The 22783-nt window shown below is 37.6% G+C and overlaps 1 protein-coding gene across 1 annotated transcript in view; it reads left to right on the top strand.

Annotated features, from left to right (window-relative positions):
• LOC149779429 (ecdysone receptor-like) overlaps nucleotides 1–22783 on the top strand; it is a 110967-nt gene that overhangs the window by 64494 nt on the left and 23690 nt on the right. The window contains exon 5 of the mRNA XM_089940090.1: nucleotides 18234–18395. Within this exon, the coding sequence (XP_089796216.1) occupies nucleotides 18234–18395 (162 nt within the window). The remainder of the gene's footprint in view (nucleotides 1–18233; nucleotides 18396–22783) is intronic.

The following is a 22783-nucleotide window of genomic DNA, read 5'->3' as shown; positions in this document are numbered from 1 at the left end:
TAACCTCTTAATGCTGAACGCCAAGTGAGGCAGCTGTTAGTACCATTTTTGTAAGTCTCTGGTATGACTCGGTCGGGGATCGAACCCACGACCTCCTGCATCCGAGGCGGACGCTTTAACCACTAGGCCACCAGAGCGGTCCTGTACCATTTTGGAGAATGCATTTTGATCTGATTTTGCACAGACTTGGTAAATAAGCTTACAACCTCATGATCTTAGGTTCTGTAATAAATCTGTTCTGCATATATTAGACGGCCATGCATATTATTGACTGAGCTTGCATATGGAGTGTATTTTTCACTTTATTCGATAAAACTTTGTATATAGTTTTACATTATCGAAATCTTCAATGAGTTCTTGTATGACAATGTCTATACAGATTTCCTGTATCTTTAGCTTTGGAAAGAATTTCTATCAAACTGTAGTAAAATTGGTAAAAATCAGCATGCTGTAATGTTGGGAGATCACTTACATGGTGTGGTTCTTACAATACTGCAATAGTCAGTTTTACCACCCATGCCACCCTCTTCGAGTTTTAGCTCACAGCCAGGAAAAATGTAACTTTCTGATCTGTTTCCTATTCCAAGCTGTAACCTTTGAACCACTATAGAAACATCACCCAGATGTGTATCATAATTAGACAGTGAAATTTTACCCAGACATACAGCATGATTAGACAGTGACATTTTACCCAGACATACAGCATGATTAGACAGTGATATTTTACCCAGACATACAGCATGTTTAGACAGTGATATTTTACCCAGACATACATAATAATTAGACAGTGACATTTTACCCAGACATATATCATAATTAGACAGTGACATTTTACCCAGACATACATCATAATTAGACAGTAACATTTTACCCAGACATACATCATAATTAGAGTGACATTTTACTCAGACATACAGCATGATTAGACAGTGATATTTTACCCAGACATACATCATAATTAGACAGTGACATTTTACCCAGACATACATCATAATTAGTGATATTTTACCCAGACATATATCATGATTAGACAGTGACATTTTACCCAGACATATATCATGATTAGACAGTGACATTTTACCTAGACATACATCATGATTAGACAGTTAAATTTGACCCAGACATATATCATGATTAACAGTGATATTTTACCCAGACATATATCATGATCAGACAGTGACATTTTACCCAGACATATATCATGTTTAGACAGTGAAATTTGACCCAGACATACATCATGATTAGCCAGTGACATTTTACCCAGACATATATCATGTTTAGACAGTGACATTTTACCCAGACATACGTCATGATTAGCCAGTGACATTTTACCCAGACATATATCATGATTAGACAGTGAAATTTTACCCAGACATATATCATGATTAGACTGTGAAATTTTACCCAGACATACATCATTATTAGACAGTGAAACCTGACCCAGATGTAGATCATGATTAAACAATGAATCATGTACCACTCTTATGAAATATTACCTAGAATGTATGTCATGATTAGACAGCAAATCTTTACCTTGACATAGATCATGATAGTGCTTCACATACTGCCATGTGTCTTATACCAGTCATGAGACTTTTCTCTAATGTTCATCATAATGAGACAATATGTTGTGTGCCAGTCATGATTATACTATAAGTCCATGTACCACAGTTATGAAACATTACCCAGATGTTTGTCATGATTAGACAATGCCAAGATGTAACTCATGATTAGACAGTGCATTGCATACCACAGTTATGTAATGTTACCCAGATGTTGTCATGATTAGACAATGAAACTTTACCAAGATGTAATTTATGACTTGACAGTGCATTATATACCACAGTTACGTAACCTTACCCAGATGTTTGTCATGATTAGACAATAAAACTTTACCAAGATGTAACTTATGATTGGACAGTGCATTGTATACCACAGTTATGTAACATTACCCAGATGTTTGTCATGATTAGACAATGAAACTTTACCAAGATGTACCACATGATTAGACAGTGCATTGCATATCATGATTAGACAGTGAAACTTTACCAAGATGTACCTCATGATTGGATAGTGCATTGTATACCACAGTTATGTATCATTACCCAGATGTTGTCATGATTAGACAATGCAACTTTACCAAGATGTACCTTATGACTGGACAGTGCATTGTATACCACAGTTATGTAACATTACCCAGATGTTGTCATGATTAGACAATGAAACTTTACTAAGATGTACCTCATGATTGGACAGTGCAATGCATACCACAATTATGTAACATTACCCAGATGTTTGTCATGATTAGACAATGAAACTTTACCAAAATGTACCTCATGATTGGACAGTGCATTGTATACCACAGTTATATAACTTTACCCAGATGTTTGTCATGATTAGACAATGAAACTTTACCAAGATGTACCTGATGATTAGACAGTGCAGTGCATTGTATACCACAGTTATGTAACATTACCCAGATGTTTGTCATGCCTAGACAATGAAACGTTACCAAGATGTACCTCATGATTGGACAGTGCAATGCATACCACAATTATGTAACATTACCCAGATGTTTGTCATGATTAGACACTGAAACTTTACTAAGATGTACCTCATGATTGGACAGTGCATTGTATACTACAGTTATGTAACATTACCCAGATGTTTGTCATGATTAGACAATGAAACTTTACCAAGATGTACCTCATGATTAGACAGTGCATTGTAAACCAGTTATGCAACGTTACCCAGATGTTTGTCATGATTAGTCAATGAAACTTTACCAAGATGTAATTTATGATTGGACAGTGCATTGTTTACCACAGTTATGTACCATTACCCAGATGTTTGTCATGATTAGACAATGAAACTTTACCAAGATGTACCTCATGATTAGACAGTGCATTGTATACCACAGTTATGTAAATTACCCAGATGTTTGTCATGATTAGACAATGAAACTTTACCAAGATGTACCTTATGATTGGATAGTGCATTCCATGCCACAGTTATGTATCATTATCCAGATGTTTGTCATGATTAGACAATGAAACATTACCAAGATGTACCACATGATTACACAGTGCAATGCATACCACAGTTATGTAACATTACCCAGATGTATGTCATAATTAGACAATGAAACTTTACCAAGATGTACCACATGATTAGACAGTGCATTGCATATCATGATTAGACAGTGAAACTTTACCAAGATGTACCTCATGATTGGATAGTGCATTGTATGCCACAGTTATGTAACATTACCCAGATGTTGTCATGATTAGACAATGAAACTTTACCAAGATGTACCTCATGATTGGACAGTGCATTGTATACCAGTTATGTAACATTACCCAGATGTTGTCATCATTAGACAATGAAACTTTACCAAGATGTACCTTATGACTGGACAGTGCATTGTATACCACAGTTATATAACTTTACCCAGATGTTTGTCATGATTAGACAGTGAAACATTACCAAGATGTACCACATGATTACACAGTGCAATGCATACCACAGTTATGTAACATTACCCAGATGTTGTCATGATTAGACAATGATACTTTACCAGGATGTACCTCATGATTGGACAGTGCATTCCATGCCACAGTTACGTATCATTATCCAGATGTATGTCATGATTAGACAATGAAACTTTACCAAGATGTACCTCATGATTGGACAGTGCAATGCATACCACAATTATGTAACATTACCCAGATGTTGTCATGATTAGACAATGAAACTTTACCAAGATGTACCTCATGACTGGACAGTGCATTGTATACCACAGTTATATAACTTTACCCAGATGTTTGTCATGATTAGACAATGAAACTTTACCAAGATGTACCTTACGTCTGGACAGTGCATTCCATGCCACAGTTATGTATCATTATCCAGATGTTTATCATGATTAGACAATGAAACTTTACCAAGATGTACCTTATGATTGGATAGTGCATTGTATACCACAGTTATGTAACATTACCCAGATTTTTGTCTTGATTAGACAATGAAACTTTACCAAGATGTACGTTATGACTGGACAGTGCATTGCATACCACAGTTATGAAACATTACCCAGATGTTGTCATGATTAGACAATGAAACTTTACCAAGATGTACCTCATGATTAGACCGTGCATTGCATACTAGTTATGTAACATTATCCAGATTTTTGTCTTGATTAGACAATGAAACTTTACCAAGATGTACCTTATGACTGGACAGTGCATTGCATACCACAGTTATGAAACATTACCCAGATGTTTGTCATGATTAGACAATGAAACTTTACCAAGATGTACCTCATGACTGGACAGTGCATTGCATACCACAGTTAAATAACTTTACCCAGTTGTTGTCATGATTAGACAATGAAACTTTACCAAGATGTGTCATATGATTGGACAGAGCATTGCATACCACATTTATGAAACATTACCCAGATGTTTGTAATGATTAGAGAGTGCATCACATGCTGTCATGTCTTTTTCAGTCATGAAACATTTCCCAGCTGTACATCATAATGAGACAACAGGTCATGTACCAGTCATGATTTTACTTCGGGTCATGTACCAATGTCATCCATACATAAATCATGATTAGACAGTCGATTGTATACCATAGTAATGCACTCTACATTAAAGTCATGATCACGGCAAGGAAAATATAGCTTGTGGTGATAACTTATGAAACAACGAAGATATTTTCATGATACCCATTAAACAACATGACTAGATGATCATTCCATCAACTCAAAGGTCAAGGGGCCCCGAGTGGCCGAGTGGTCTAAAGCGCTCACCATTCTGGATCACTGCCATCTCACCTGTCTGCGTGGGTTCGAATCCAAGGCTCGGCTAGCATGGGTACATGGGAAAGCCTGCCAGTAGCTTCTCATGGGTCGTTGGTTCTTCCCAGGGTTTTCCAGGGTTCTTCCTCCTCCAGTTATACTGGCCACCATGTATATCCTATCTTGTGCTGAAAAATGGTGTTAAGCCCTAGAACAACAACAACATCAAAGGTCAAAGTCACAGCAGGTGAAAGTGTTGCTGTACGACTTGTTTCTCTTCTTGGCTGGATATTTTAATTACAGAAAAGATTTTGTTGAAATTTTACTTATATAAATAAATATACTCAAGGTTTAGTTATCAGGATCAGGTTTGGTTGATGTCACAGTTTTGGTTGATGTCACATATCCTAAGCACCTTCACCCTTCTTGTTATCTTACCTCTAGAAGTTAACCAGAATATATATCCACAGTATGTTGTTTATTTAAGTTTTTAAGTGGGCATGTTGCTATGCTTCTTATCACTTGCACGTACATTATCCAGTAGGCCTAGTTCTACAAAGTGTTAGGCTTGGCTAATATTCATACTTGCTAACATGTTAAAGTCCAACTACAAACAACACAGACCCTGATCTCCCATTACATAATGTGCCAGCAGATCAGGATCAATGTTTTGTCTGTTTTTCTGATCACTCCTAACAAACTGCATAGAACCAGATCTGCCAGTACATTATATGATGTCAAATCTGGGTCTTGACTTATAAGTGAGTATATTGTGTTCATAATATCAGTACAGATGATCGTTGTGAATAACAGGTGATGACCTAGGGGTTGTTAAAGTGTAGGTGCTCTTCATTGCAGTGTTACCCATGTAAAATTGTAGCACATTTTTTGTTTTCCTCTTTGATAGATGCAATATGGACCCTGATCCAAAACAAAAGAGAAAAGAAATAAACAGAGTCGTATTGTGAATATATTTTTTGGGACACTGGAACAGAACCTTTGATACATTATAATTTTGTGGCAGTAACAAATGTGTGCAAATGATAACAGACAAGAAATTGGGAGAGGTCTTTTTATTCTACGTACCCATTGCAATGAAAAATATTGTGAAATAAAAGACAAGAGTTGAAAGTATAATTTTCCTTGAGTTGGTGGTAATGGACCCCATCTATCGCATTATAACAACGAAGAGCTGTATATCCAATACGACTACCACAGTGCCATTTTAAAACATTATCACAGCTCCTTATGATTGGATGGTCATATCAACATGGGGCTTTCACAAAAGACTTTGGATGTTGTCTTGTTCCTAAATGAAACTGGTGCTTTTCTAAGATGCAATATGACCAACACAGCAGCCATCTTGAAACTATTATTTATGCTACTCCTCCAAAACGCAAGGACATATTGACATGGGGTCTCCACAAGAAGACTTCTTATGATGTCTAGTTGATTCTAAATAAAAATGGTACTGCTCTGATGTCCAATACGAGAGTTGAAAATCTTGTTATTGCTACTTGTCCAGAATGAAAAACGTTTCAAATTATGTCTAAATTTGTCCTAAATGAAAATGGTGCTGCTTACATATTCAGTTGTGGCGATCTTGAAAATCATTTCATCGCTATTTCTGATTCTATGATTGTATCAATGTAGGCTGAATGATTGTATCAATGTCGGGTTATTACTGATTGATAACTTATGATTTCAAGTTGGTCCTGAATGAAAATGGTGCTACTCAGAATTCTAACAGGGCCACCACAGTGACCATCTCAGAATCTAGTTATCACTGTTTCTCATGAATTAATTGAACTTATCGTCATGGGATTGCCACTGAAAGTCTTCTTATTTTGTCTCGTTTTGTGTAAAAATGAACATCATGCTAGTCTGACTTTAAACATGGCAGCAACAATAGTCATAATGTTGTTATTGCTACTTCTCCTAGATAAGGGGTCATATTGACATTGTGCATTCACCAAATTACTTCTTATTTTGTCTTGTCAGTCAAAATTGGTAACGGTGCCAGTCTGGTATTAAATATGGTCACCATAGGAGACAGCAATGAAAATCTTATAATAACTGCTTCTAAATGGAAAGACATGAATGTTGGGTTTCCACCAGAAGACTTCCTATGATGTCATGTTGGTCTTAAATGAAGATGGTGCAAATCTGATATCCAGTATATCTGTTGCTGCAGTTAATTTAAAAAATCTTGTTATCGCTTAAAAATGTCTTGGTTTCAGCTCTAGACTGTTAAAAGGAAGAAATGGTTTTATGGTGAATTCTGGGAAATTCTTTTGCAGCCACTAGAGCATCTTGTTTAGAAATGTTATGGCTCCAGAACTGCTATCCCCTAACTTTCATGCAATGAGTTTATCTCCCTTTTTTATGTTAAACTAGTTTTTTTCATAGTCTAGGTCCATAGGCTGATTTGATTCTATTTTTAGCAAAACTTACCTGTACATGAATATACTACATTAAAAACAAACGTTTTATGGAGATTCTGTTTTTGCAAATATATTAATAAATAGGCTGTTAGTAGATATGTACATGTACTGGTGAAATTGATTAATACATTTAGTAGACATTAATCACGTCAAAGGACATTTCTACATAAATCTGACTGTCCAGTTCAAACAGAAATATCTATTTTGACATGAATTTAGAACATGGTCAGGAAAAAGGATAGAGTCAGCATTTGCTGCATGTTTAATGCTCAGTTTTAATTTTTTACTACAGGCAAACACAAATACTTCATAAAGATAGCATCACGCAGATCTTGCAGATGCATTAAAACATTTCCACATCTACCTTAAAAGTATTCAGTACTTTATCCTGCAAAAATGTTTTATCTAATTTAGTAACAGTTAAAACAGTTTTTGACCCAAGTACCCCAGTTTTTAAACATGCTGACTTAATTGTCTGTGAATTTAAACAATAGCTTGTCAGATATGTTTATAACCAGAGTTTTTCAAGGACCAATAGGTCTAGCAAGAGAGATATCGTTATTTCTTATTGGATCATGAATACATCATTTGTGTGTTAAGTTTATGTGTGTGATTTGGATTTTTAATGTAGCTTTAATAATTTTTCAGTCATATTGCTATGATGTCTGCAGTGTAGCAGTTTATAGTGATGTCTAGCACTGGGGCATCATTGATGTCCCACCCAGTCACATTATCCTGATGCCAGGCTGACCAGTCCTAACACTTAACTTCTTAATGCTGAGCACAAAGTGAGGCAACTGCTTGGGTAATTTTTATAAGTGTTTGGTATGACTTGGCTGGAATTTGAACCCATGACCTCTTGCATCCGAGGCAGACACTCTAACCACTTAGGCCACCGGAGCGGTGTTGTATGTTTGGTAAGGTCCTGTGGACTGGTTAAGTACATCTTTTGTATGTTTGATAAGGTCCTGTGGACTGGTTAAGTACATCATTTGTATGTTTGGCAAGGTCCAGTGGACTGGTTGAGTACATCATTTGTGTGTTTGGTAAGGTCCTGTAGACTGGATGAGTACATCTTTTGTATATTTGGTAAGGTCTTGTGGACAGATTGATTACATCAATTGTAAGAATGGTAATTTCCTGTGGACTGGTTGAGTACATCATTTGTATGTTTGGTAATTTCCTGTGGACTGGTTGAGTACATCATTTGTATGTTTGGCAGTTTCCTGTGGACTTGTTGAGGACATATTTTGTATTTTTGGTAAGGTCCTGTGGATTGATTGTGTACATCTTTTGTATGTTTGGTAAGATCCTGTGACCTGGTTGAGTACATCATTTGTTTGCTTGGTAAGGTCCTGTAGACTGGTTGAGTATATCTTTTGTATGTTTGGTAACGTCCTGCCAACTGGTTAATTACATCTTTTGCATGTTTGGTAAGGTCATGTGGACTCATTGAGTACATCAATTTTATGCTTGGTAATTTCCTGTGGACTGGTTGAATACATCATTTGTATGTTTGGTAATTTCCTGTGGACTTGTTGAGTACATCTTTTTTATGTTTGGTAAGGTCCTGTGAAGTGGTTGAGTACATCTTTTGCACGTTTGGTAAGGTCCTGAGGACTGCTTGAGTATATCTTTTTTAAGTTTGGTAAGGTCCTGTGGACTGCTTGAGTATATCTTTTTTAAGTTTGGTAAGGTCTTGAGGACTGGGGAATTTCAATGTCCAATACTTCCCACCCTCTTTATAATGCTGCTTGTAAAAGCTATACCAGTGTCTGCATTATAAGTGAGTGGACCTTATACTGAAGTATGTTCTAACGAGGCTGTGTTGTCATAAAGTATACAACACCAACAGAGTATTTAATAATGTGAAATTACATTATAATAGGTTCTAATTAGCCAAGAACATTGAAATTAATTGATCTGCAATGATAAAGCAAACTTTGAAAAAGATGGCAGTGGCAGACTGGGGTTGTCGGTGGGGAGAATATGTGTTATACATCTAGGTAATTTTCAGTTAGTGCTTTACATGGAAAAATAAGGTAGTAAACAAAACATTTCCTAAATGGTCTGTTTATGCTAGAGTATCACAATTTTAGAAAGTTCCTGAAAAGTTTGGCAGGTGGTAGTAGATCTGTATTGGCAGTTTGACTACATATTATCATGTCTAGGTAATGAATGTGGAGGCATTGTAATAGTTTAAGCAGATTTGCTGTTATTTACTACTCAAAAATAAGTTGTTTATATAAGAAAGGTAAATATATAAATTCACTTACCAAAGAGGTTGATTGTGATTTTAACTCTATTGATCATAGACGAGGAGAGCTTATGAGATGACCTGTTGTTTGTTGTCTATGGTCCATCCATCTGTTAGCACAAGTTTATTACAGTTCATTGTAAACTAGTTGTAGGATTGCAGTAAACCTTTATGCACACATTCATTCCAAAGTATAATTGGTCCTAAATGAAAATGACGCTGTTTGGTCATCCAGTATGGCTGCTGAAGCAGCCATCATGACAATCTTGCTATCACTACTCCTCCTGATTGGATGAGTTTTCGATAAAAGGTTTCTAACGATTTATGTTTAGTTGTAAATAAAAATGCTGCAGATTTGACACTAATATGGCGTCCATGACAGCTAGCTTGAAAATCTTATCACTTCTTGTCCTGAACAGATAGTCATATCAACATAGGGTTTTCACCAGAAGACTTTTTTATGATGTTTGGATAGTTATGTCAACATAGGGTTTTCACCAAAAGATTTCTTATGATGTCTAATTGGGCATAAATGAAAATAATGCCAATTGTACATCATAGGCCAAAACACAAATGTTTTTCTGGTTGGTCGACCATCCCTGCTTTTCAGTGCCAACTCTAGCACTTTTTTCTCCCAGGGTAAAAAAAATTAACAAAAGAAAAGAATTCTCAAACTTGGTTTTGGCAAAGTATGGCCACCATGGCAGCCATCTTGAACACCTTGTTATTGCTACTGCTTCTGCACAGAAAGTCATACAGCATGAGGTTTTCATCAGGAGACTTATAATGCCTAGTTGCACCAAATAAAAATGGGAGCATCTGGACATCTAATATGGCCACCACAGTGGCCATTATAAAAATCATATCACTATTCCATCTAAATAGAGGTCATTTCAACATGGGGTTTTGCACAGAAAGACTGATTATGATGTGTAGTTGGTTTTAAATGAAAATGGTGCCAGTATAACGGTATCATCATAATCTCATTGTTGCTACTCTTTTTTAACAGAAATTATTTAAGCATGGGTATTGCACAGGAAAACTTCCTACTGTGTCTGATTATTCTTAAATAAAAGCTGTACTGATCTGATAGTCAGTATGCCCACCACTATTGATCTGATATGTATGCTCACCACTATGGATCTGATAGTCAGTATGCCCACCACTATGGATCTGATATTCAGTATGCCCACCACTATGGATCTGATATTCAATATGCCCACCACTATGGATCTGATAGTCAGTATGCCCACCCCTGTGGATCTGATATTCAGTATGCCTACCTCAAAATCTTGTTGTTACACCTATTTATAAAGTCATATCTCAACCTAATGATGTCTAGTTGGTATTAAATAAAAATGGTATTGATCTGACATCAGTATGGTGACTATTGGCAGTCATCTTGAAAATCTTGATATTGCTACTCCACCTATATGGAAAGTCATATCAACATAGTTTTATCAGAAGACTAATTATAATATTTAGTGGGTCCTGAATAAAAATGGTGCCAACCTGACCTCAATATATGGCTACCACAATAAACATATTGAAAATCTTGTCACTAATTCTTTTGAATGGATGGTTATATCAACATGGGGTTTTACCAAACATTCTCTAATGGTGTCTACTTTCTTCTAAATAAAAGGTTTAAGTGTAAATTGAAATTGACCAATCAGTTGTCTTGAGTCTATTTTTAACTAAGGCTTGTGTTGCTGAAATTGGGCCCTGGACATTATTAAACATTTGAACTCAAAATTTTGTGTTGTGAACAGTGATTTCTGAATGGCTGTAACTGAAAACTTAGTCTATAATCAGTCTAGACTCAGGTCTAACATCACAGTAAGTGTTGAGAGGTCTGAGTGAATACTAAATATTGACTCAGGTCTATCAGCACAGTAAGTGGTGGGTGGTTTATGTCTATACTCAGTCTAGAGTCAGTTCTGACTATACACTAAGTGGTGGGTTGTTCATGTCTATACTCAATCTAGAGTCAGTTCTGACAGCATACTAAGTGGTGGGTGGTTCATGTCTATACTCAGTCTAGAGTCAGTTCTGACAACACACTAAGTGGTGGGTGGGTTATGTCTATACTCGGGCTAGAATCAATTCTAACAGCACACTAACTGGTGGGTGGTTCATGTCTATACTCAGTCTAGAGTCAGTTCTGACAGCACACTAAGTGGTGGGTGGTTTGTGTCTATATTCAGCCTAGAGTCAGTTCTGACAACACACTAAGTGGTGGGTGGTCTATGTCTATGCTCAGTCTAGAGTCAGTTCTGACAGCACACTAAGTGGTGGGTGGTTTATGTCTGTACTCAGTCTAGAGTCAGTTCTGACAGCATACTAAGTGGTGGGTGGTTCATGTCTATACTCAGTCTAGAGTCAGTTCTGACAGCACACTAAGTGGTGGGTGGTTTATGTCTATACTCGGTCTAGAGTCAGTTCTGACAGCACACCAAGTGGTGGGTGGTTTATGTATATACTCAGTCTAGAGTCAGTTCTGACAACACACTAAGTGGTGGGTGGTCTATGTCTATGCTCAGTCTAGAGTCAGTTCTGACAACACACTTAGTGGTGGGTGGTTTATGTCTGTACTCAGTCTAGAGTCAGTTCTGACAGCACACTAAGTGGTGGGTGGTTTATGTCTATACCAGTCTAGAGTCATTTCTGACAGCACACTAAGTGGTGGGTGGTCTATGTCTGGAGTCCATTCTGACAGCAAACTAAGCGGTGGGTGGTTTATGTCTATACTCAGTCTAGAGTCAGTTCTGACATGCCCCCTAAGTGGTGGGTGGTTCATGTCTATACTCAGACTAGAGTCATTTCTGACAGCACACTAAGTGGTGGGTGGTCTATGTCTGGAGTCAGTTCTGACTACACTAAGTGGTGGGTGGTTTATGTATATACTCAGTTTAGAGTCAGTTCTGACTATGCACTAAGTGGTGGGTGGTTCATGTCTATACTCAATCTAGAGTCAGTTCTGACTATGCACTAAGTGGTGGGTGGTTCATGTCTATACTCAGTCCAGAGTCAGTTCTGACAGCACACTAAGTGGTGGGTGGGTTATGTCTATACTTAGGCTAGAGTCAGTTCTAACAGCACACTAAGTGGTGGGTGGTTCATGTCTATACTCAGTCTAGAGTCAGTTTTGACAGCACACTAAATGGTGGGTGGTTTATGTCTATACTCGGTCTAGAGTCAGTTCTGACAGCACACTAAGTGGTGGGTGGTTTATGTATATACTCGGTCTAGAGTCAGTTCTGACAACACACTAAGTGGTGGGTGGTCTATGTCTATGCTCAGTCTAGAGTCAGTTCTGACAGCACACTAAGTGGTGGGTGGTTTATGTATAAACTTGGTCTAGAGTCAGTTCTGACAACACACTAAGTGGTGGGTGGTCTTTGTCTATGCTCGGTCTAGAGTCAGTTCTGACAGCACACTAAGTGGTGGGTGTTTTATGTCTATACTCAGTCTAGAGTCATTTCTGACAGCACACTAAGTGGTGGGTGGTCTATGTCTGGAGTCCGTTCTGACAGTAAACTAATGGTGGGTGGTCTATGACTATACTCAGTCTAGAGTAAAATCTGACAGCACACTAAGTGGTGGGAGGATATACTCTATACTTGGTCTAGAGTCAAATTTAACAGCACAGTAAGTGATTTTAGGTCTGTGTGTATAATCAGTCTTAGTTCCAATCTTGTTGTTGTTGTGAGGTTTAACGCCATTTATCAGCACACGATAGGCTATACATGGCGGCCAGTATTAATGGTAGAGGAAGTGTAACAAGATAACCCGGTGGGATATTTTGGATTAACAACAGAACACGTTTTGACGACACAGATATATGGTTTAATGTGACGATTTATATGAGTAGTGGATGAGGAAGATGTGTGCGTATTTATAATCCAAATATTGGATCTATTTAACATAAAAAACGCACAGTTTCAAAGATGGAAAAAATATACAAATAAATTAGTTCAGTAACCCTTAAATACAGGATAAATGATTTCACAAATGATTCAATAATGGAAAGATAAATATAGTTCACTCAAATAGTAAACAATGTAAGCGTTTACACATAGTAAAAAAAATGTATTCGCTCAGGTAGCGAAATTATGTCACTAAACAAGAACGGATATACAATCTATCCTTCCAGTCCTGAATAATACACTGGGTCTTACTAACCCAAAATTAGCATACAGCTAAAAATACATGTGTGGAGATGCACTCCGTCACCCGTGCACCATATCCGCTCCACAGCTCCTCCGAATCAATTTCACAACCAATATAGACTCCGGACCCTCGGAATACTATGATCACTTGAAACATTAGATCCTCCGGACACTTGAAATATTAGACCCTCCGGACCCCCTGATCCTTTGACGGCTCTACAGCTGGGTCACCTTAGTCACTCTTGACATTCCGGACGCTAGACATTAGACGCTCCGGCACCTTAAACGCTCCGGACACACGGACGTTTCTACCCTCTGACAACACCGGACACCCCGGATATTCCTACCATCAAAACACTCACTCAGCCCTACAGCTGGAGTTGTGCGAATCCTTTTAGCAGGCCGCTTGCTGACAAAACCATTAGTATTGTAAAGGTCCTTTACATGTAGTAACGTATTTATACCTTTAGAATTTTCGTTATTCTTTATCAAAGGCACCTTGCACGTGTGGCACAGGACGAATCGTACTCACGATTTCGAAATACAATAGACCCTGATATAATCACCCTCGGGCATCGTTGTACAGCGAAAAGAAACGAAACCCGAGTACATGTATTTAATTAACAACCTTTACACCATTCCGTGACAATACCTCCCCCCTAAAAAAAAGTGGTATCACTTTTAGAACAATCACGGAATGTGAACAATGAATCATTATTAAAACTTCCAATTTTCAGACCGAACGAAATGATTTGCTAATTACACCCTACTTAAAAAATCAGCTCCCACATTTTCTGACCCTCGAATTGCCTCGATTCGAAAACTGTATGGTTGCAAAGACAACGCCCAACGCATCAATCTTGCATCGGTGACCTTTGCTTTATTCAAATATAAAAGCGGCTGATGGTCCGTTTGCAAGGTAAACTCCCTCCCAAAAAGATATGTATGGAATTTTCCTATTCCCCATACTAAACCTAGGCACTCCTTTTCAATCACGGAGTACTTTTCCTCTCTAGGGAGCAATTTCCTACTTGCATAAGCAATGGGCAATTTCATCCCCCCTTGCTCCTGTAGCAAAACAGCCCCAAGACCCGTATCGGACGCATCAGTCCTCAGTACAAAAGGTTTATCTATTTCCGGCAACTTTAAAATTGGTGCACTTACCAGTTTGTGTTTTAGAGTGTTAAACGCTTTTTCCTGGCATACACCCCATGAAACTTTATTCGGTTGCCCCTTCCTAGTCAAATCCGTTAATGGGCTGGCAATAGCCGAAAAGTTGGGGACGAATTTCCTGTAGAACCCGATTAGACCTAGGAAAGACCTTACTTGTTTTTTTGTCTCTGGTCTAGGGGCATCCCTGATTGCTCCTATTTTATCTGGATGAGGTTGCAACTGGCCTAGTCCCCTTACCAGATGTCCCAAACATTCCAGACTGGAATACCCTATGCTACACTTAGTAGGCCTAACTGAAAGGTTTGCAATGTGAAGTCTATTGAACAGATCCCATAATACCTTAACATGTTCATCCCATGTATGCGTGTAAACAAAGATGTCGTCTACGAAGCTGTCGACGTTTTCCGTTCCGTTTAATAATTTGCGCATGAGACGAACGCACGACGCACCGGCGTTGACTAAACCGAAAGGCATAACTTTAAATTGAAACAGTCCTTTGGGAGTCGCGAATGCCGTCAACTCGCGGACATTATCGGCGATGGGTATCTGCCAATATCCCTTGCTTAGATCTAATTTGGAAATGTATTTATGACCTGCCAATTTTGAAAATACACTTTCCATATTTGGCATTGGTTCTGCATCAAATACGGTGATCTTGTTTAATTGCCGAAAGTCGATGCAAAACCGGTTGGTCCCGTCTTTCTTTCTGACTAACACCACGGGGGACGAGTATGGGGAGTTTGAAGGTTCGATCACTCCCTGGTCTAACATTTTCATCACTTCTTTGCTGATTTTCTCCCGTGCATTAAAGGGTATCGGATATCCTTTAATCCTGATAGGCTCAGTGGTATTCAATTTGATCTCGTGTCGAATTAGACCCGTACAGCCTGGTCTGTCCGTGAACACATCTGGATATTTGGACAAAACCTCCATAATCTGTGTACGTTGACCCTCCGATAACTCAGGGCATACATTTATCTGGTCAATACTTTCTTTACCAACGTCCATGGGGTATTCAAGGGGTATTTCTGTGCTGGAGACGAATTCCGCTTCGTCACCAGACCTATCCTCTATCACCGCAACGCATACTACATTCAAAATCCCTTTATCAATCGTTTGTCCAGGTCTCGCTACTTAGAGTTTAAGCATATTGGCGTGAAATGTCTTGGACTTCCCCTCCATATCAATGATATAATCCATTTCGCCTTTCACCTGTCTCTCTAGTTCAATCTTATCCTTCTCTAATTCTATCATTTCCTTCTGGGTTTCCCTTTTTTCCCTTTCTAATTCCCTCTCAGCCTGTTTCTCTAGTTCGATCTTACACTTCTCTAATTCTATCATTTCCTTCTGGGTTTCCCTTTTTTCCCTTTCTATTTGTTGTTCCCTTTCAAATTTTTCCCTCTCTAATTCGCTCTCCTTTAATCTTTGGTCCCTCTCCCGGGCTTGTTCTTCACGAACGAAATTTCTAAGGGACTCCCCCTCATAACCAAACTGTTTCCCCAGTTCTACCAGTTCTTTCATAGAAGTCATTTCAAAAGTTTGGTGGTGACCAACCTTAAAGTGCAGTTTTATACAAACCACGTAATTACCACAAACCGTATTTTCTTTCACGAAATGCAACAAAAATATTAAATACAAAAAATAAAGTAATATTAGGTATCTACCTAACCTTGGTGCTTTGTCAAACGCATCTGAAACACACAGAAAGCATACAAATATAATAAAACAATTTCAGTGCTCTGTTATATCCGAAATGATCCCACTTCTGACACCATTTGTAACAAGATAACCCGGTGGGATATTTCGGATTAACAACAGAACACGTTTTGACGACACAGATATATGGTTTAATGTGACGATTTATATGAGTAGTGAATGAGGAAGATGTGTGCGTATTTATAATCCAAATATTGGATCTATTTAACATAAAAAACGCACAGTTTCAAAGATGGAAAAAATATACAAATAAATTAGTTCAGTAACCCTTAAATACAGGATAAATGATTTCACAAATGATTCAATAATGGAAAGATGAATATAGTTCACTCAAATAGTAAACAGTGTAAGCGTTTACACATAGTAAAAAAAATGTATTCGCTCAGGTAGCGAAATTATGTCACTAAACAAGAATGGATATACAATCTATCCTTCCAGTCCTGAATAATACACTGGGTCTTACTAACCCAAAATTAGCATACAGCTAAAAATACATGTGTGGAGATGCACTCCGTCACCCGTGCACCATATCTAGACATTAGACGCTCCGGCACCTTAAACGCTCCGGACACACGGACGTTTCTACCCTCTGACAACACCGGACACCCCGGATATTCCTACCATCAAAACACTCACTCAGCCCTACAGCTGGAGCTGACAAAACCATTAGTATTGTAAAGGTCCTTTACATGTAGTAACGTATTTATACCTTTAGAATTTTCATTATTCTTTATCAAAGGCACCTTGCACGTGTGGCACAGGACGAATCGTACTCACGATTTCGAAATACAATAGACCCTGATATAATCACCCTCGGGCATCATTGTACAGCGAAAAGAAACGAAACCCGAGTACATGTATTTAATTAACAACCTTTACACCATTCCGTGACAGGAAGAACCTGGGAAAACCCTGGAAAGAACCACCGACCCACGAGAAGCTACTGGCAAGCTTTCTCACATACCCACAATGGCTGAATTCGAGACTCGAACCAGTGCAGACAGAGGTGAGATGGCAGTGATCTGTAATGGAGAGCGCTTTAGACCACTCAGCCACTCAGGGGCCCCAAGTTCCAATCTAATAAAATAATAAGTCATTTGAGGTCTTCATCTGAATTCAGTCTAGCTTTAGACATGACAGCACAGGAAGTCATGGGGGGGTCTGCATCTATACTCAGTCTAGCTTTCGCTCTAACAGTATGTAATGTATCTACAGCAGGGGTGGGCAAACTATGGCTCATGGCCACATGTGGCTCGCCAAGGGCTTTCATGCAGTCCGCCAAGGGTTTTCATGCGGCCTAGGAACAAGTCATCATTCACACTGACTCTGTTTATGTTACACTGTTTATCAAATAAATGTGCTTCTTGTGAAGTTTAAGTTTTCAAATATTAACAACATATTAACAACTGAAAATTAATTAGATGTTATTTAGAAAAACCGTTTGTTTTTGCTGTTTCAAATATTAATTATTTTACTTAATGAACTATGCGGCCCGCGACAAGGTGTAAATTTGTGTATGCAGCACTTGCACTGGAAAGTTTGCCCACCTCTGATCTACAGTATACTTAATCTCATTATTTATTGTCATTAGCATGCATAATGCAGCTGTACTTAGCTATTTGAAAGTATATTTCATCTTAGTATTACTAATATTTCTTTGACAACAGGTTTTGCCTCAAGGTGGCAGTACATCTGAGATATCGGGTGAGGATATGCTGTCACAGCTAGCAAAGATGACTGTGATCATAACACATCTCATTGTAGAATATGCCAAGAGTCTCCCAGGCTTTGTACGAATAAATAAGGAGGATCAGATCGTCTTGTTAAAGGTGAGAATTGCTTTCTTTTGATGATCATTCATTGTCATTACTCTTAATTGGAGTTCTGCTTTTTCTCCCCTAACAGGTCATGATGCACTCTTCTGCATGGCCTAAGAGTCAAGTAATGGAGGTAGGATCCTTGGTGGCTCAGTGGTCAGTGTGCTTGACTTGTGTTCATATGGGTCCAAGTTTAAATACTACCAAGGAATCAGCCTTAGGTTGGCTGCAATAGTTTGTCCTTGGGATAAGCACTTTATTCCAATTGCCTTGGCACTAAATAACCTCTTAATGTTGCTGTCCTGTAAAACAGTAAGCAAAACTGAGCCAGATAAACCGATAACACAGTCTAGATATATGACTAAACAGTACTGCTGAAACAAATAATGCATACTTTGTATAAAAAAAAATTGGTACCGACAAAAGTGGTGATTTGCATTAAAAATTTTGTTTAAGTTTTTTCAATGTATAAGCTAGTGAGTTATATCCACACTTTTACAGATATTTAAATGGTCATGTATGTTTGTCCATCCTAACCCGTTGCAGGCATCTCGTGTGTGTGTGTGTGTGTAATAACACCAGTGTTTTCTCCAGCATCTTGTAAGAGATGATTAAAGGAGGCAGGAGCCACAGTGGCTCAGTAGTGAGTGTGCTGGCTTCAATTTCAGTCAGATCAGCCTGGGTTGGCTACCTTAGTGTGTCCTTGAGAAGTCTCTTTACAGCAGTTGATTTGGTGCTAAACAAACTAATTATGTTGCTGTGCCTTAAAACACCAAACAGCACCAAGCAATCCTGGTCTGTCAGTTTTACTTGTTTGTATAGACATTTCTACTTAAAATTTAATACTTTCATATCTTGTTGATGAACGTTCATCAAGTGAAATGGATATTTTTTATGTCAGGTGTGGAATCTTTTTCATGATTAACCACCAGAATGCAGTTTTTGTATAACAACATTTTATCAAATACTTTCAGGAATTTGCTTATCTATATTTAGACTTGATTAAACTTGAATATACACTTATATCATCAAGATTTTGGACAAGTTTGATAATTAGCAAGATATACAGTTTGCATATTAATTTGGAGAATTTGCTTGGCTGTTCTTGTTACCATTCTGGAAGTCATATTTCTGATCCTATTTAATTTTAATCAGATTTGGAATATGAGCTTTTGTCATCAAGCATTTGGATGATTATGATAATGAGCAGATCCATGCATATTAATGAGGTGATCAGGCATCTGATTGGATGATGTTGTTAACATTCTGGAAGCTTGGAATATGTGCTTATATTATCAAGACCTCCCATAAGTTTGATTATGAGCAAGATCCCTCCACATGTGATTGACTCAACCTCTTGCCACCTTAGATGCAGTATTTATCCAATTTTGAGTAAATTTGGTAAACATACTTAAATCATCAAGATATCCTTGAGATTTATTATGAGCAAGATCTGTGCATAGTGATGAAATTTATCACAATTAGAATTAATTATCATCATATACATTGAAATCAGATTTTGAATTTTAGTATGCTTTTCTAAACACTTCTAGGTTTAATAATGAAGAGAAAAGAAATGCCTGACCCTGACATAACAACAGCAAAAAACTACAACTTGGATTATAATTTCAATTTTTTGTGAAAGTCATGTGACATTGTCGATCACAAACTTAACTGTTAAAGATATTAAGAATGGTTTATCTTCATTAAGATTTTGACAGCTTTTTAGGTTGATATTTTACAAACAACCCAGCTTCTACTGAGCACCGTATAACCAGAATTGTTGACGTCCTACTAAACCTTACACATAATGTACATTCTGCATGGTAATTGGGCTGGGGGAAATGAGAGCTGGGAATCCAAGAAATTTTATTGCATGGTATTTTGATATTTCTGTTTTTTGTTCCTGCATCAGTGCATAAGGCCTTGCTATCCCACTGCAACTTTAATGCTTATGTATATGTCTGTCTGTCTGAGAAAGTACCTGCACAGTGTGCATAGAAGTTATCATTGAGGTAAATTTAATGTGGTCAAAACTCATCATTAAAAGCACTCACTAGTGATGTCATAAATAGTCTCCACAAGGTGTTTGAAGATGCCAGAAGAGTTAGCTCACATTGTCTGTGTTGAGAATTCTCCACTGTGGAGGTTCATTCTATCTCCACACATGGTTACAGCCAGTTAAGGGGGCTGGGGCCAGTTTGTATGTACAAATTTAATGCCGCAATCAGCGGCCTAGTATAAAAAATCATAAAAAATCAAATACACAAGTGAGGTCAAAAGGTCCATATTTTTAGATACCTATATTAAAACAAAGCATAAGAATAGTATTCACTTGACCAGAGAAGTCGATGGCAGTTCATAGCAGGAGAAGTTTATGCACCCCAAGCCCTATTTTATACATGCATTTTTCACATCCGAAGGCCATTTTTGACAGCTTGTGGTGCTCACAGTGCAAATGCAAGCCCTTTCCCTGGATGAAAATTTTGAAAAACACTGTCTACTAAATAGCTTGATGCAATTCAGAATAGTTGTCATCCAAGCCGTTTTTGAGATACTGTACTTGCCTTGAACCCACGTGTCTACTGCTATGGGAGGCTAGCTCTTCTTCCTAGCCGACTATTGGTAATGTCACTATCAACATACTGCAGAGCAACTATGGAAGGTGTACATGCCTGACATCAATTTCAAGAACAACACAAGCCCGAAACACCTAGTTCACAAATATATCCATATCCATAAATAGTAAACAATAATAACTGAAAAAGTCACATCATAGCCTTAAGTTAAGAAATTTGCCAGGGGCCAATTTACGAAACTGGACCCTGCCACCTAAATGGTTATAAGATTCCTTTTTGATACTGATCATATCCACAAAGTGAATTGATAACAAGACAATAGGTATGCATTGTGGTAGGGTCCAAGAATATTGTGTTCTCAGTGGATTGTAGCATCTGCTTCCTTCCAACAAAATGGGTCCAGAGAAGTGCGCTTATAGTATGACCCTGTGTCCATTGTGCATAATGTGTCATTTGTTGTCCCACCATCAACAATTGCTTGTTGCCATTCTGAAAGTCATATTTATGATCTAATTTTAATCAAACTTTGAATGTGAGCTGTATCATCAAACTCTCTCACAGGTTCAGTAATGAGTAAAATCATATTAAGGAAATTATCTTGCATCACATTTGCTGGGCTTGACACAATTCTGGAGGCAATATCGATCAAATGATCAGATTTTGATCAAACTTGGATTATATATCATTAAGATTGATCCTAAGCAAGATGCATGAATATTAATGAGGTGATTTTGCATCTGATTGGCTCAGCGCCTTACTAATCTCTGTTCAGGTTTAAGTCAAAATCTGTATGATTCTATGATTCTTGTTTTTGAAATGGTGTGTTGGCTCTCGGATGAATTCCCTAGCAGCAGTGCAGCTTCCATAGCATCCAGGTAGAAAATGTACAAATGATACTTCATCTTCGATCAATTATGGTTATTGTTACTGTTAAATATATCATTGAACAACTTTCTAAATCTACTTTACCATATCAGACCAAATGCTGTATTTTTTAATAAACAAACTAGCACTGAAGCTTAAAATTCCAAAATCCAATACAATTCATGGAGCATGCTATTTAAATTAAGAAAATCCTGTTAGTTTTGTTATTTTAAGTTTATTCTTGTTAAAATTACAGATTGAACTAAGTTTGAGTTCTGAACTTGAGTTTGAGTTTCATGCTTAAAAATGTTTTGAGAATACTAGTACAGATATGTTATGCCATTGACGGCAGACCTGCCAAGTCTGTCTCAGTAAGGAAGTTGATTTTTTTTCCTTAAGATGGACTAGTTTTCAGTAAGGTGTAACAAAATATCAGTAACTACTACTGTAAACCTGGAAAACGTAATTAAAAGTTTGATGCAGCGACGATAAACATTATGTCCAACTGAAAAGTTTGTAAAGTACATGTAGACTTTATTTACCACTAGTACAGTTGCACAAACTTTTCTTCCGAACCCTATGCAACTCAATGAATTGTTGCTATCTCTCAACTTGACATAATTCTTGGAAATTCTTTTTCCATTTCACTTGACGATGGCAGTCATATCTCCCACTACGAGACATACTCAAACTTTCACATGATGTCCAATAAATGTAATTGTGTCCTTTCCAGCTTTTATTCACAAGAATCTGAATACTCCTTTTTATTCTTCTGTGTTAATTTGTAACACTTTTTTAGAAGCTTTTTTACCCTTTTGTTTTAAACATGCATTGCTTTCTGGACGCCATTTTAAATTTGTTTATAATCAACAGTTTGATCATCAGATGCTTTGCATGAACAAATAGGTGCAGTTTAAAGCATCTAGGGTGCTGCTGTAAAATTAGACTGGTTCCCTG

The sequence above is a fragment of the Sinohyriopsis cumingii genome, chromosome 17, assembly GCF_028554795.1.
Source record: "Sinohyriopsis cumingii isolate HCF-2022 chromosome 17, ASM2855479v2, whole genome shotgun sequence".
NCBI lineage: Eukaryota > Metazoa > Mollusca > Bivalvia > Unionida > Unionidae > Sinohyriopsis > Sinohyriopsis cumingii.
This window is presented reverse-complemented; position numbering and strand designations above follow the sequence as displayed.